Genomic DNA, 14,944 nt, shown 5'->3' with positions numbered 1-14,944 from the left:
TGTGTGTGTCCATTATTCATATGTGTATACATCCATTATTTATCGAATCCATTACCTTGAGAATACAAAAGTTGCATTGTGAGAGTTGCATTATATGAGGAAATTCAAAAGTTTTGAATCAAAATCAATGAGAATTCAATGGTGCTAAAGATATTACAAATCAGCCAACATCATCAATGTTTTAAATTCAATACTTTAATTTTTATACTCTACAAAATCAGTTCATTGAATCATTTTACACATCAAATGTGTAACGACGAAATTAATATGTCCTAACTTATAATGCATCAACTGAACGAATATATTTTTTGTTTGATGAAGATGGATATAACTGTTAGCCAGCGAGAAATCTGTTACCCAGCGGGTATGGTTATGAATAATCTCCGATGGTTAATTTGTGGTTATAGATATGATTGATTTTCGTGGTTATGGAGATGTATATAGCATTTTCGTCTCCAAACCAAACTGTTGCTATCTCTAAATTGCGGTCTCCACTCTTATTCATGTTTTTGTTTTAAAGTGGTTTGGATATGTGAAACGAAAACCTACAGTTGCTTTGGTTAGAAAATATGATTATGAAATAAAGACCCAGGGCAAAATGGGTAAAGAAAAACCTACAAATATTAATGGGAGAGAGATTCTATGAAAAGACATGAACTACTTGAAACTAACAAAACTTGGGGCAAAACTTAGTGCAGTAGTGAGCATTTTAAGATTCATACAACATGTTACACTTAGTGAGATAAGGCTTTATTGTTGTTGTTGTAACAAAGGATAGGAAAATTTACATTAAATTTATCTAAATTATGGGGGAGGGGAAGGTTTGAACTTAGGATATAATAGGTTAAAGAGGAATGCTCAATCCATCACGACAACCCACCTTAACAATATGAGAAAATCTTATTAATATGAAACAAGAGAAGTGGCACCTAGTCAAGCTGACATAAACTTTACCCTTCAAAACAATCTCCTCTCCCAGCCCATCTGATAAGTAGCGTTTTCTCGAACCTTGATTCACCCCTTTTTTTTATTGATATATCGTGTTTTATTCTTCGAGGTCGTACACACATACACATACACATACACATACACACACAAAGATTGCTAGCTTGCAATTGTCATACAAACTTTTAATTTGGTTCAAACACCTCTGAACTTTCAATTGGTGCAGATGTCCCCCCGACTGTTAGTTTTGTCCATTTTTTCCGTCAAATTGAAGGTTATTTTTGTCAGAATATGCTGCAGATGATATTTTTGCAATTGTCATATGAACTTTTAAATTTTTAATGTGGCTTTATGTGCTTACTGTATTTATATATGCCAATGGCACGGATGAGTCGAACAAAAACCAGAACTACTGTTATTATCAAATATATACAGAGAATATGGATGAGCAGCCATTCTGCACAACAAAAATGAATCCTCGATCAGTTAAAGATCAGCTCGAAAACGGTTGAACAAATATACCAACAACAACAACAACAACAAAGCCTTTTCCCACTAAGTGGGGTCGGCTATATGAATCCTAGAACGCCATTGCGCTCGGTTTTGTGTCATGTCCTCCGTTAGATCCAAGTACTCTAAGTCTTTTCTTAGAGTCTCTTCCAAAGTTTTCCTAGGTCTTCCTCTACCCCTTCGGCCCTGAACCTCTGTCCCGTAGTCACATCTTCGAACCGGAGCGTCAGTCGGCCTTCTTTGCACATGTCCAAATCACCGAAGCCGATTTTCTCTCATCTTTCCTACAATTTCGGCTACTCCTACTTTACCTCGGATATCCTCATTCCCAATCTTATCCTTTCTCGTATGCCCACACATCCCACGAAGCATCCTCATCTCCGCTACACCCATTTTGTGTACGTGTTGATGCTTCACCGCCCAACATTCTGTGCCATACAACATCGCTGGCCTTATTGTCGTCCTATAAAATTTTCCCTTGAGCTTCAGTGACCTACGACGGTCACACAACACGCCGGATGCATTCTTACACTTCATCCATCCAGCTCGTATTCTATGGTTGAGATCTCCATCTAATTCTCCGTTCTCTTGCAAGATAGATCCTAGGTAGCGAAAACGGTCGCTTTTTGTGATCTTCGCTAGATTGCTCCGGTCATTGGTGTGGATAAGTATATAAATGGATAGAGATAGGAAAGCAAACACAAGATGTACGTGGTTCACCCAGATTGGCTACGTCCACGGAATATAAGAGTTCTCATTAATTGTGAAGGGTTTACACAAGTACATAGGTTCAAGCTCTCCTTTAGTGAGTACAAGTGAATGATTTAGTACAAATGACATTAGGAAATATTGTGGGAGAATGATCTCGTAATCACGAAACTTCTAAGTATCGGAGTGTGGTGTCGTCTTGACTTGCCTTATCTGTCTCATAGGTAGATGTGGCATCTTCTCTGGAAGTAATCTTCCTCCATCCATGGGTGGTATCTTTAACTGGTGGAGATGCACAAGGTAATGTATCAATTTCACTTGAAGCTTACTTGTAGTTTCAGGCTTGGTCAAGCGCGATACAAACCATGTAGTAGGAGTCCCCCAAGTCGCCGAGCTAGGGGGTCTGCTGAAAGAGGTGACAGACAAGGTAAGCAATCAGAGCTCCGATTGATTGTTCACCTTCTCCCCATCTTGCAGCAGCATGAAGGATAAAGAGAAGAAAAATGAGAAGATATGATATGAGATACTTTTGCTTTTGAAGAAGTAACTTTCCACAGGCTTATTCTTGAACTGAGCTGGAGGGTTTTCTGGTTTCCTCCAGAGTATAAGGCCGACTGAAGAATTTGAGGGTCAAAACAAGTCCATCAAATCTAGAGTACGTTCCACCCTGCTGATATGGGATACTTTTGCTTTTGACAGAGTAATGGATGTATCGGCACGTGTGCTGTTACGCTTGTCTCCACATGCTTCCTTGTATCCTTCGCACTTGCCCTATCTGTTCCTCAAGCAGATGCGGAATCTTCCCTGGAAACATAAGATGTTGAAGATGAGTACTCGAGAGCAATGGCAGGTAAGTAATCAGGTAAGGGGTTCCAGGCAGTCAGTTCCTGGCTGGAAGCTTGATTCCAAGTGCTGACTGATTGCTCTCTTTCTCCTTGTCTTGCAGGTAAAAACAAGGCCAAAGGAAAAGACAGGGGAAAAGCATGATATGGGATACTCTTGCTTTTAACCCTGATGATATGAGATATTCTTGCTCTAGTATAGCTTGTTTGCAGAGGTATTATCGGGGGGAAAGAAAGCTGAATATTTCGAAAGGCTTCGTTGGGAGTGCCCTCTCAGATATGATGAAGGGTTGAGCATTTTTGCAGGTCTGCCTGTCCGTTGGGGATGGAGGTCGACATATATAGGAGTCTCCCTAACAACAAGTAGTAATGCTATTCCTTTACCCTGCTTGGTCATAGCACGGTAGTGGGAGCTGTCAGTTTCACATGTTTTAACTCTGTCAGAGCACTTTCAAAAAGTGGTCTGTGGTATCTGGCTCTCGAGATTCGGAGAACGATGCTTCTTCGATTTTTGAGAAAGCAATCATGCTGGGGGTCTGGCTCTCGAGATTCGGAGAGCAGTGTCTCTTCGATTTTTGAGGAAGTAATCATGTTGGGAGTCTGGCTCTCGAGATTCGGAGGGCGGTGCCTCTTCGATTTTGGAGCAAGCAATCTTGTTGGGAGTGTTGTCTCGAATGTGAGTAAAGGTTGGGCATGTTTGCTAGTCTACCTTGCCACGAAGCACAAAGGTTGACACACATGGACTTTCCAATTATCCAGCAATGGTACTGTTCCTTTACCCTCTCTTCGATTTTGAGAAAGTAGTCATGTTGGGAGTCTGGCTCTCGAGATTCGGAGGGCGGTGCCTCTTCGATTTTGGAGCAAGCAATCTTGTTGGGAGTGTTTTCTCGAATGTGAGTAAAGGTTGGGCATGTTTGCTAGCCTACCTTGCCACGAAGCACAGAGGTTGACACACAGGGACTTTCCAATTATCCAGCAGTGGTACTGTTCCTTTACCCTTGTGGGTAATAATATGGTAGCTAGACCTTCAAAATTTATGTGTCTAAACTTTGTTAGTGCTATTTCTTTGCTATTCTTTTACCTTTCTTGGTCAGAGCGATGTAGTGGGAGCTGCAAGCTTCACGTGCTCAACTTTGGCAGAGAACTTTGGCAAAGTTATCTGTGGTACCCATGAGCTATTGTTGCGTGTGGGAAGTGGGTGATTGAACAGTAAGATTCATGTGCTTTCTACTTCACCAGAAGTCTTCGATAGAATGCCCATAATTTCTGCAAAGCTGAGTGTGCGTGTGACAGGTGCTGACAAGGCTAGAAAAGTAGGTGCCTCTTCGATTTCTGAGATCGGTCCTCGTGGTCTCTGAGCAGCCCAGCTTTTGAGAAAGCGAGCGCCTCTTCGATTGATTCGGAGAACGATGCCTCATCGATTTTTGAGAAAGCAATCATGCTGGGGGTCTGGCTCTCGAGATTCGGAGAGCAGTGTCTCTTCGATTTTTGAGGAAGTAATCATGTTGGGAGTCTAGCTCTCGAGATTCGGAGGGCGGTGCCTCTTCGATTTTGGAGCAAGCAATCTTGTTGGGAGTGTTGTCTCGAATGTGAGTAAAGGTTGGGCATGTTTGCTAGTCTACCTTGCCACGAAGCACAAAGGTTGACACACAGGGACTTTCCAATTATCCAGCAATGGTACTGTTCCTTTACCCTCTCTTCGATTTTGAGAAAGTAGTCATGTTGGGAGTCTGGCTCTCGAGATTCGGAGGACGGTGCCTCTTCGATTTTGGAGCAAGCAATCTTGTTGGGAGTGTTTTCTCGAATGTGAGTAAAGGTTGGGCATGTTTGCTAGCCTACCTTGCCACGAAGCACAGAGGTTGACACACAGGGACTTTCCAATTATCCAGCAGTGGTACTGTTCCTTTACCCTTGTGGGTAATAATATGGTAGTTAGACCTTCAAAATTTATGGGTCTAAACTTTGTTAGTGCTGTTTCTTTGCTATTCTTTTACCCTTCTTGGTCAAAGCGATGTAGTGGGAGCTGCAAGCTTCACGTGCTCAACTTTGGCAGAGAACTTTGGCAAAGTTTTCTGTGGTACCCATGAGCTATTGTTGCGTGTGGGAAGTGGGTGATTGAACAGTAAGATTCATGTGTTTTCTACTTCCCCAGGAGTCTTCGACAAAATGCCCATAATTTCCGCAAAGCTGAGTGTGCGTGTGACAGGTGCTGACAAGGCTGGAAAAGTAGGTGCCTCTTCGATTTCTGAGATCGGCCCTCGTGGTCTCTGGGGAGCCCAGCTTTTGAGAAAGCGAGCGCCTCTTCGATTTCTGAGATCGGCCTTCGTGGTCTTTGAGCAGCCCAACTTTTGAGAAAGCAAACGCCTCTTCGATTTCTGAGATCAACCATCGTGATCTCTAAGCAGCCCAGCTTTTGAGAAAGCAAACGCCTCTTCGATTTCTGAGCAGGCGCCTCTTCGATTTCTGAAGCTCCGTCGAGTGCAGATTTTTATAGGGGCTGGCATTAAGTTCCAAAGCACACTTGAATCTCCACCAGTAGAAGCTTCATTCTTGCACTTCTAAGATCTTGATTTGTCCGACCTCTTCTCTCTTCAACACCTTTGAAAATGTCTGGCCCCTCCGACCGTCGTTTTGACTTGAACCTTGTTGAAGAGGCAGCCCCGCCTTTTCCAGACAACATATGGCGCCCATCCTTCGTCTCCCCTACTGGTCCTCTTACCGTTGGGGATTCCGTGATGAAGAATGATATGACCGCTGCGGTGGTGGCCAGGAACCTTCTCACTCCCAAAGATAACAGACTACTTTCCAAACGGTCTGATGAGTTAGCTGTTAAGGATTCGCTAGCTCTCAGTGTTCAGTGTGCAGGTTCTGTGTCTAATATGGCCCAACGCCTATTTGCTCGAACCCGCCAAGTTGAATCATTGGCGGCTGAAGTGATGAGTCTCAAACAAGAGATTAGAGGGCTCAAGCATGAGAATAAACAGTTGCACCGGCTCGCACATGACTATGCTACAAACATGAAGAGGAAGCTTGACCAGATGAAGGAAACTGATGGTCAGGTTTTACTTGATCATCAGAGATTTGTGGGTTTGTTCCAAAGACATTTATTGCCTTCGTCTTCTGGGGCTGTACCGCGTAATGAAGCTCCAAATGATCAACCTCTGATGCCTCCTCCTTCTAGGGTTCTGTCCAGTACTGAGGCTCCAAATGATCCCCCTCCGGTGCCTTCTCTTTCTGGGGCTCTACCGACTGCTGAGACTTCTCCTAAGCAACCTTTGTGAAGGCTCCCTCTTGTGTGTTTATTTTGACTCATGTATATGTACATATTTGTAGCTTATCGGGGATATCAATAAATAAGCTTTCCTTCATTTCAACGTATTGTGTTAAATACACCAAAGCCTTCTTCGCTAAGTTCTTTGAATTTTCTTTTGTTGAAGCTTGTATGTTGAAGCTTTCTGAGTGGAGCATGTAGGTTGGGGTAGTGTTCCCTTAATTTTCCGAGTGAGGAAAACTTCTCGGTTGGAGACTTGGAAAATCCAAGTCACTGAGTGGGAAAAGGTGGGGGGGATGCAACACGAGGACTTCCCAGGAGGTCACCCATCCTAGTACTACTCTCGCCCAAACTCGCTTAACTTCGGAGTTCTGATGGGATCCGGTGCATGTGAGTTGGTATGATCGCATCCAAAACATAAAGCTAAAGAATTATAGCTGTTGCAATGCCAAGCCCCAATCTTGTATCAGTTTTGGGTACGGAGATTTATGCATTGAAGGTGGGTCTTGAAGTCACTTTTGATGTGAGTTGGCTGCCTCTTGTTGTCAAATCTAACTCGTAGAATGCTACTCGTCTAATTACCGAGGATGATTTGCGCCTAGCACCGGAAGGAAACTATGTAGACGAGGTTAGACAACTATCTCAGGATTGGCAATTGGCTCTGCATGCAATCTCCAAGAAGGCAAATGGAGTTGCGCATCTAGTTGCGAGATTTGGTCTTCATGAACAAGGCTTCGGATTCTGGACAGACGTAGGCCCCCATGGTTTATGGAGTTACTAAATTCAAAGTTTGTAATTTCCTAATGTCTGTATTGCGTCTTTTGTTGGCTTGCTCGTCCTCTTTTTCCTCCCCTGGATTTTTTTCCACATGGTTTCTTCCAGGTTAGGTTTTTTCAGAGGCCATTCTTTGAGCTTGTCCGTCATTCTATTGTTCTGAGCTTTCTAGGTGGTGTTTTCACTCGAGTTTTATAATATGATCCTCTTTGAAAAAAAAAAAAAGTGGCTGATTGAAAACTTTTCGAATTTCAAAGATAACTTGAAATCCTAATTGTATACTCTAAATTTATTAAAATAATTAAAAATTTTCAAAATTCCAATTGAATACATCTTAAACTTTGCGGGTTATTGTTATTTGGAAAATAAAAAAACCTTTTTCACTCAAACCCAATCGTCAGCCCATCCTAGCTGCAAAAAAATGTTTTGGGCTGAAATATTAAAATATAGGTTTATTAATAGAGGCCCATCCCTGAAAAATAAAGAGTTTCTTCGTATGGTCTCTTTCGCGTACGCCTCCTTCAGTTCGCAGCGACTTCAAGTCAACCTTTCTTCTTGTACGTTTCACCGCTACTCGCTTCTCGCTTCTCGCTTCTCTCACCCTGACAGCCCCCGGCGCACCGCTCAACAGCCAGAAAGACACCGCCGACTGCACCCAGCCAGCAGGCAGCTGCACGGAGCCACTTCCGCGTGTGCGACAGACAACACGCTGCAGATTGACCCAGGTATCTATCTTTTCTTAATTGTTTATTGTTCTTCTTTCTAAGGTCAGAATCAGGCTTTAATGCCTTAATCTGAAGATTTTGGTATTGTAATTAGGTTCAATTTGGAAAATTAAATTAGAAATTGGGGGTTTTAGTGTTAAATCAAATTTTAGGATTGGGAATTAGGAGCATATATTTCCTAATGTTACAGTACTTAATGTTTAAAACAATGTTTCATCGCATACTTTATGTTTTCACCGCGTTTTTTTGTTTAAAACAATGTTCCCAAAAAGGGATTGTTTGCTAGGATGAGTGCGAGAAGAAATGGTGGAAATTTCAAGGGAAAAGATGTCTTGGAAGTCAGCAGCCCCAAGATTGAACAGTTGACTCATTGTGTTGCAGACGTTAGCCTGGGCTCGGCCCAGGATGATGGAGAGTGGGAGGTAATTGCCAGGAAGTCGAAGAACAGAGCTGGAAGCAGTGCTGCAAAACAATGGGGTCCTCAGAATTCTAATTCTAAAGCTTGGGCACAGGTTGATGCTCAGAAGCCAGTTATGCGGAATAGTGGTGGGTCAGGAAGGGGTGCCGGAAACTTCTGGCCTTCACAAACTTCTGATATGAGAAAACCAGCGGGAAGAGGAAATGTAAGGCTGCAGTCTTCTGCCAGGGTTTCTGAAAACAGCTATGTGGCCCCACAACATGTGATTCCCCCTCCACTGGACCATGGATGGAACTGGCAATCTAGAGCTGGTGTTACTCAACCCAAGGGTTCAGAAGATGTCCACGGAAAAGATGACAAGGACAGCAATGCGGCTGCTGCTGCCGCAGCGGTTGATGATGATGATGATAACTCTGATGCTGTGGGTGATACCGACGATGAGCTATTCAGCGATGAGTTTGACTCGGATTCAAGTGAAAAGAGCCATGAAACTCGAAAAAATAGCAGATGGTTCAAGAAATTCTTTGAGATCTTGGATAGTTTAACTGTTGATGAGATTAATGATCCTGTTAGGCAGTGGCACTGTCCTGCATGTCAAGGGGGTCCTGGTTCCATTGACTGGTACCGAGGCCTGCAGCCCCTGATGACACATGCCAAAACAAAGGGATCAAAAAGGGTAATGCTCCATAGAGAGCTTGCAGAGCTTTTGGATGAAGAGTTGAGGAGGAAGGGAACTACAGTTATACCAGCTGGTGAAGCTTTTGGTAAATGGAAAGGTTTAAAAGATGAGGAAAAGGATCATGAAATCGTCTGGCCTCCTATGATTGTCATCATGAACACTAAACTTGAGCAGGATGACAATGACAAGGTATTAATTATGTTTTTCAAATTTGTATAGGTCTGTCTACATTGTCATGATTGTTTCTAAAGCCAAGGTTTCCTTGCCTTGGTATCATTCCAGTCCTCATTTTATGTTGCTTTGAATTTCAGTGGATTGGCATGGGAAATCAGGAGCTTCTTGAGTATTTCAGCCCTTATTCTGCTGCGAGAGCTCGACACTCATATGGTCCACAAGGACACCGTGGGATGAGCATTTTGATCTTTGAGGCCTCTGCAAGGGGTTATTTAGAGGCTGAGCGTCTGCACAAGCATTTTATAGAGCAAGGAACTGACAGAGATGCATGGGACCGTCGTCGTGTCTTATTTCAGTCTGGTGGGAAGCGACAGCTCTATGGGTACATGGCAGTGAAAGAAGACTTGGACATTTTTAACCAGCATTCTCAAGGTGTGTCCCTCTCTCTTCCCCTTACCTTGTGTGTTTGTGATGGTCATTTTGGGTACAAAGTAATGAGTTTTCACTTAAATCTCTTAAGTTCACATTCTATCTTTGATTCATTGAACTTTATTTTGCAAATTAAGATCCCTGGAAATGTTATATATGGACGTCTTACATGCTCCCATTACTAATTAGGTAAATCTAGGCTGAAATTTGAGATGAGATCGTACCAGGAGATGGTCGTGAACCAAATCAGGCAAATGAGTGAGGACAACCAACAGCTTATGTGGTTTAAGAACAGGGTTGCTAAGGAACAGAGGCATGCAAAAGCTCTTGAGGAATCTCTTGGTATAGTGAGTGAAAAACTCAGGAAGACGACGGAGGAAAATCGCATCGTAAGACAGAGGACCAAATTGCAGCACAAAGAGAACCAGGAAGAGGTAAGTTTCACTGTCAGATAATTATGCCTCAATATTAGAGTAGAAACTTGTTTACACTTGCGTCAAGGTATGGCTTGATCTGAAGTTGGTATTTTCACTATGTTGCATGGTTTACCATCGTTTGTATTTTGTTTTTGTATTTGTTTTTCCTTGTGGCTTCCGAATATTTTGTCTCTCTTTGTTGTTTGTTTTTAGCAGATTTGCTTGCTCTTTTGTTTCGTTTTATTGGCTTGTTCATTTATTTGGTTGTTTCTTTTATTGGTGTGAAAAGATGTATCTGCAAGAACAATTTTTCAAAGACCAGATCAAGATAATTCATGAATCAAGGGATGCAAAGGAAGAAAATTTTGAGAGGCTGCAGCAGGAGGAACGTGACAAGGTGAAGCACTCATATCTCAACCCTTCAAATGCCGAGGAACAAAAATACAGGTAATTTGTGATAAAGAATATGCGTAGACCAAAGAAAGTTAGGCCCCTAGTAGGGGTTCAATACTTTTACCCATGTGGTGCTTCTGGTTTAGTTTGATTTATATATCTTCCATACTCCCTTATGGCCATAGGTCGGAGGAAATTGAAAACTTCATCAAGTCTCAACAGAAAGAGATGGAAGAATTTGTGGCAGAGCGGGACATGCTGATGAAAGCTCATGATGACGATAAAGCTGCAATGAAGCGGAGGCATTGGGAGGAAGAAGTGGAACTGGAGAAGGATTTTGATGCCAAATTAACCCAGCTCATGGAGAAGTATTCCCCGCATCTCCCTGAAGAAATTTCGAATTGACTTTGAAGGTTAGATGTTTGCAGTGCATTTAGTTGGAGGAGAGAGAGTGGCACATCAGCTATAAGTCACTGAAAGTTAGGGTATTTTAATCTCTTTTTTGGTCTGTTTAATCATAGATTCCACGAGTTATACCTAGAAGGAAAAGGCATAGAACTAAACGTTTTGAATGGTGCTATTTTAGAGATCTGAAGTTACTTAGCATCAGTAACCTATGCCAGAAAATTGTGGTCGATGAATATTATCCTTGTTCAGTTATGGCGTGAAATTGCTGTTCACTTACAGAAGTTCTTTTGTCGGTTGTGTGGTGTTGTGCTGTGCAGAATCTATTTTGTATCCCACTTCGGTTTAAAATGCTGTTTTCAGCTACTAAGATTATGATTTCGTGGTATTCCTCTTCATTTGTGGACGGGAGATCTTAGTTTGGCTCCCATGAATGGTGAGCTCGATATTAAATAATAAAGTTTTTCAAAGATAATAAAGTTTACTTCCCACCCTCGAGTTTCCCAAATAAGTAAAAATATGCAGTGAAGATATTAATTATGCAAAAGGGCATATCTAGAAACTTTTGAATTGGATCGTTGGACATGACCAATGACATTTCAGCAAAAGAAAAACCCAACTCAATAAATGGGGATGCTGACTAAATTAGAGCAAGTCGGTCAATCCCTTGGTGAATTTCTAGGGCCTGTGAAAGCGTCTGAAATGGGAAGTGTTCAATTAGGGCAATTCCACCGTTAAAAAATACGCTGGCATAAAATTCATTTAATACACACAAATGAATAGTAATTGACAATAGTAATTGGTTAAATGCATTTTCATTCATAAAAAATGCGCTGGTCCAAAATTTAGTAAATTAGTATTAAAATATTATTAATTTTTTTTATAAAATAATAAAAAAAAAATTTATTTTTAATTTCGGATATAATTTTTAACCAATCTTGTCATGCCAATAAGGGACAAGTAAGCTCTCCCATGAGAGAAACACAAGCATTATCCCTAAATAAATACTTATGTTTTATCAAATAGAGAGACCCGAACTTCAAACATCACTAAATATTACGAAGAGATGTAGCACCTAACTAAGATGTAAGTTGATAGGATAGTACTAATAAATAGTTAAAATGAACAAACATGACATGATTTTCAAGATGCTTCTCTTACCTCTTTGGTGCAATCTCCACACGTTTTTTAGATGACACAAATTACGTACAATTATGGATATACTCTTTCACTATGTCTTTTGTAATCAGTCTATTAGCCAATAGAGTTGCTAATTGGTTTGCTTAGTGTGTTAATCTAACGATGGTAGGTAATATCGTTTGATAAAAAAAACAAGTAAATCGTTTGTTAAAAAAACAAAGGACAAAAATGATGGTAGGTTTGTTTGGTTGGATGACCCTGGTTTTACTCGGAGCGTCCTATAGAAGATTTCTTAAGTGAGGGTTAGGTTTTATGCCTGAGTACTTGAATCTTCCAAATAATAAAGTTTACTTCCTACCGTAGAGTTCTTAAAAAAATAAAAATATGAAATAAAATATTATTGGTGTTATCAGTACACTTTTTTTTTATCTCACACACGTCACTGTTAATTTTATTTGTTGATATTTTCCAATTCGTTCAATCTGGCCGTCAAAAATTAAAAATAATATGTGAAAAATAAAAAATATGTATAGATAGCGTCACTCTAACGTATATTGTATTTAATCCTATTAATTATGCATAAAGGCACTAGAGACTTTTGAAAATGACCAACGACATTTCCGCAAAAGAAAACTTCCGCTACCGCTAAATTGGAGCCAGTCTAAGTCTTCTGCTCATTTTGAAATGACCAATGACATTTCCGCAGTCAATTGCTCAGTTCCATGTTAAATTATTTTGACTTGAATTGGTAAACAAAGGGAGCTGCTGAAAAAAATCCCTGAAAAAAAATTAAACTATACAATTTCTGCTTATTTTAAGATGATCACAGTTTTTATCTGTAAAAGCATTACAAACATACTATTCAAAATGGTGGTTGTCCTTCTCAAACTTATCTTGTTTCAGCTACTCCCTTGTGCATCACCATTATCCTTCAACTTCCCCCCCTTCCGAAACAACCCGCCCACTTTATTTGTCGAGGAAGATGCTTTCGTCTACGACACGTCCCTCCGCCTGACCAAAAGCATTGTCGGCGAGCAACAGAACCAAAGCGTCGGCCGAGCAACCTACTCTCAACCTTTCCTCCTCCGCGAAAATGCCACTGGAAAACTCGCTGATTTCACCACAAACTTCACATTCGTCATCGATTCCCAAGGCAATAAAGACTACGCCGACGGACTCGCCTTCTTTTTGGCGCCAAAGGGGTCCTTACTCAACATCACAGTAGGCCGAGGCGGCGCTCTAGGCCTCCCCGTCATAAACCCGCCAAATAATGAGTCGACCAATCTGTACCCCTTTGTGGCAGTGGAGTTTGATATCTACAAGAATGACGTAACTTCCGTCAAAGATCCTTTCTTCGATCATGTTGGTATTGACATCAACTCTCTCAAGTCTAATGTGACAAAGCCTTGGAATGGATCCATTACAACCGGAGAGGAAAATACTGCTCGGATTCGCTACGATTCTGGATCAAAAAATCTTAGCGTTGTTTACACTAGTTTTGTGAATGGTTTCCAAGTGTGGAGGAATATTAGTTACATTGTAGACCTGAATGAGTACTTGCAGGGTTATGTTGTTGTTGGGTTCTCTGCCGCTACAGGGGATTCCATATCTATACCTCAAATCAACACATGGAGTTTTAATTCTACAGAACTGCACGATGCGCCGCCGCCAGTGGTTCCTGTGCCAGAGCCGAACCCCATTGTTGAGCCCGATCCTGGAAATGGGGTCAACGTCGGACTTGTTGTTGGGTTGGTTGTTGGTGGGTGTGTGGTTTTGGCTGATGGGTTGTTTTGGTTTGGCGCATTTGTTGGAGGAAGGGCAAAACAGGGGGAAGTAGTGATGATGAGGATCCTATGGTGAACGACTCGATCGATGAGGAATTCGAGAAGGGGACGGGTCCGAAGAAGTTTTCATACAAGACATTGGCTCAATCCACGGGTAATTTCGATGAGGGAGAAATGTTGGAATTAACCCTAAAACTAACAGTAAACTCTAGAACACAACGCAGCAAGATTAGTGTAATCTTACCTGCAGAATACAAAAGATCACCAATTCGTTCCTGCAGAGGCCATGAACACGATGCATAAGGCTCTTCTACTCACTTGGAGACCTGTATGTTCTTATGGTGATAGTCCAAAAAACGAAGAAGTTTTTCTTTGTGAGCAGGGAATCCTTTTTAAATAAAGCAAGGTTACCCAACTTCCATCTATCATGGAGGTTGGTTATAGAGCCGTTGCTTTCAGTTCCAGTAGTGGAGGAAGTAGTTCTAGTACGTGCTTCAAAATGCAAAGCATGATGGATGTAACTCCTCAATTATAGGACATGGTTTTACACATATACAAAACCCTAACTGATTTATAATTTCAAACATGTTGACACACCTATATCACTACTAGTTGAGTCCAATTAGGATTCTTACATTCTCCCACTTGGACGTTAACTAGTTGTGGTTTGAAACAACATGTTCATTATAAATCATTCCTTAGTGATCACCGTGAGTTTCACGCAATCCATATCCTATACACATCTACCAGTAACCATTTGAAAATCGAACTCCAAAAAACAATGCATGTATCAATACTGCATGCACCCTGAAATCATGATATTCAAAATCGCACTGTATGATGTCAATGACATATGCATATATGTACAATCCATACCTTAGTAATCACTACAATTCTCACACCTTTTCCTTCCACACTCATATGTCCAATGCACTTTAATCAGACTTATCTTTAGAGCTTTTCATCCTTAAACACTGGACTTCGAGTTGATTTCTAGCTTCCTACACAAAACAAACTTATCCAATATGTTCTTTGGAACAATCATTGGCCACATTAATTGCTTTAAATAAGTCTGAATCAATAACCATAGTGTCAATTGAATATAAGCTTGAATGAAACAACAAAACACAAACTCGGAGCAACACTAATAAATAGTTATAATTCATGCAGTAGCATGTTTTACTCCCACATTCCTATAGAATCAAAACTATCATGCACACTCATGTTTGCTACATGTTCTTTGAACATTCCCACTAATCTCGCATATTGAAACTAATAATAAAGCTTCACGATAGTGGTACGTTTCTAGCAAACTGTATGCAACAACCTTA

The 14,944-nt window shown here is 41.1% G+C and overlaps 2 protein-coding genes, 1 long non-coding RNA gene and 1 other non-coding gene across 6 annotated transcripts in view; 2 read left to right on the top strand and 2 right to left on the bottom strand.

Annotated features, from left to right (window-relative positions):
• Positions 1–6,569: 6,569 nt before the first annotated feature.
• LOC126617502 (5S ribosomal RNA) lies at positions 6,570–6,688 on the bottom strand. Its single transcript, XR_007621381.1, has one exon. It is a non-coding gene; the product is annotated as a 5S ribosomal RNA (ribosomal RNA).
• An 867-nt stretch (positions 6,689–7,555) lies between these two features.
• LOC126617448 (protein SUPPRESSOR OF GENE SILENCING 3-like) lies at positions 7,556–10,973 on the top strand. 2 transcript variants are annotated; one of them, XM_050285510.1, is made up of 6 exons: positions 7,556–7,775; positions 8,062–9,061; positions 9,184–9,478; positions 9,665–9,909; positions 10,181–10,338; positions 10,470–10,973. In XM_050285510.1, exons 2-6 carry the CDS (start codon positions 8,063–8,065, stop codon positions 10,687–10,689), a joined length of 1,917 nt encoding a protein of 638 aa, XP_050141467.1. In that variant the 5' UTR covers positions 7,556–7,775; position 8,062; the 3' UTR covers positions 10,690–10,973. The 2 variants fall into 2 exon arrangements, with proteins under 2 accessions (XP_050141467.1, XP_050141466.1); XM_050285509.1 differs by having other exon boundaries at positions 7,557–7,775; positions 8,048–9,061.
• LOC126617454 (uncharacterized) overlaps positions 10,633–14,944 on the bottom strand; it is a 43,698-nt gene continuing 39,386 nt past the window's right edge. The window contains exons 2-3 of the long non-coding RNA XR_007621368.1: positions 12,439–12,904; positions 10,633–10,781 (exon numbers count right to left, since the gene is read on the bottom strand). This is a non-coding gene — a long non-coding RNA (uncharacterized LOC126617454). The remainder of the gene's footprint in view (positions 10,782–12,438; positions 12,905–14,944) is intronic.
• The window catches only part of LOC126617443 (L-type lectin-domain containing receptor kinase IX.1-like), a 62,611-nt gene continuing 60,315 nt past the window's right edge, over positions 12,649–14,944 (top strand). For both annotated transcript variants that reach the window (XM_050285506.1, XM_050285504.1), the window contains exon 1: positions 12,649–12,974. In XM_050285506.1, the coding sequence (XP_050141463.1) occupies positions 12,649–12,974 (326 nt within the window). The remainder of the gene's footprint in view (positions 12,975–14,944) is intronic.

Source organism: Malus sylvestris, chromosome 3, assembly GCF_916048215.2.
Source record: "Malus sylvestris chromosome 3, drMalSylv7.2, whole genome shotgun sequence".
Taxonomy (NCBI): Eukaryota; Viridiplantae; Streptophyta; class Magnoliopsida; order Rosales; family Rosaceae; genus Malus; species Malus sylvestris.
The sequence above is the reverse complement of the archived record's forward strand: the minus strand, read 5'-3'. Positions and strand labels throughout refer to the sequence as shown.

Bases quoted from the DNA above. Each gene is read 5' to 3' on its own strand.
- LOC126617448 (XM_050285510.1), top strand. From the start codon at position 8,063: ATGAGTGCGAGAAGAAATGGTGGAAATTTCAAGGGAAAAGATGTCTTG. The intron at 9,479-9,664 runs GTGTGTCCCTCT...ATTACTAATTAG, and splicing joins TTTTAACCAGCATTCTCAAG to GTAAATCTAGGCTGAAATTT. The intron at 10,339-10,469 runs GTAATTTGTGAT...TTATGGCCATAG, and splicing joins GCCGAGGAACAAAAATACAG to GTCGGAGGAAATTGAAAACT.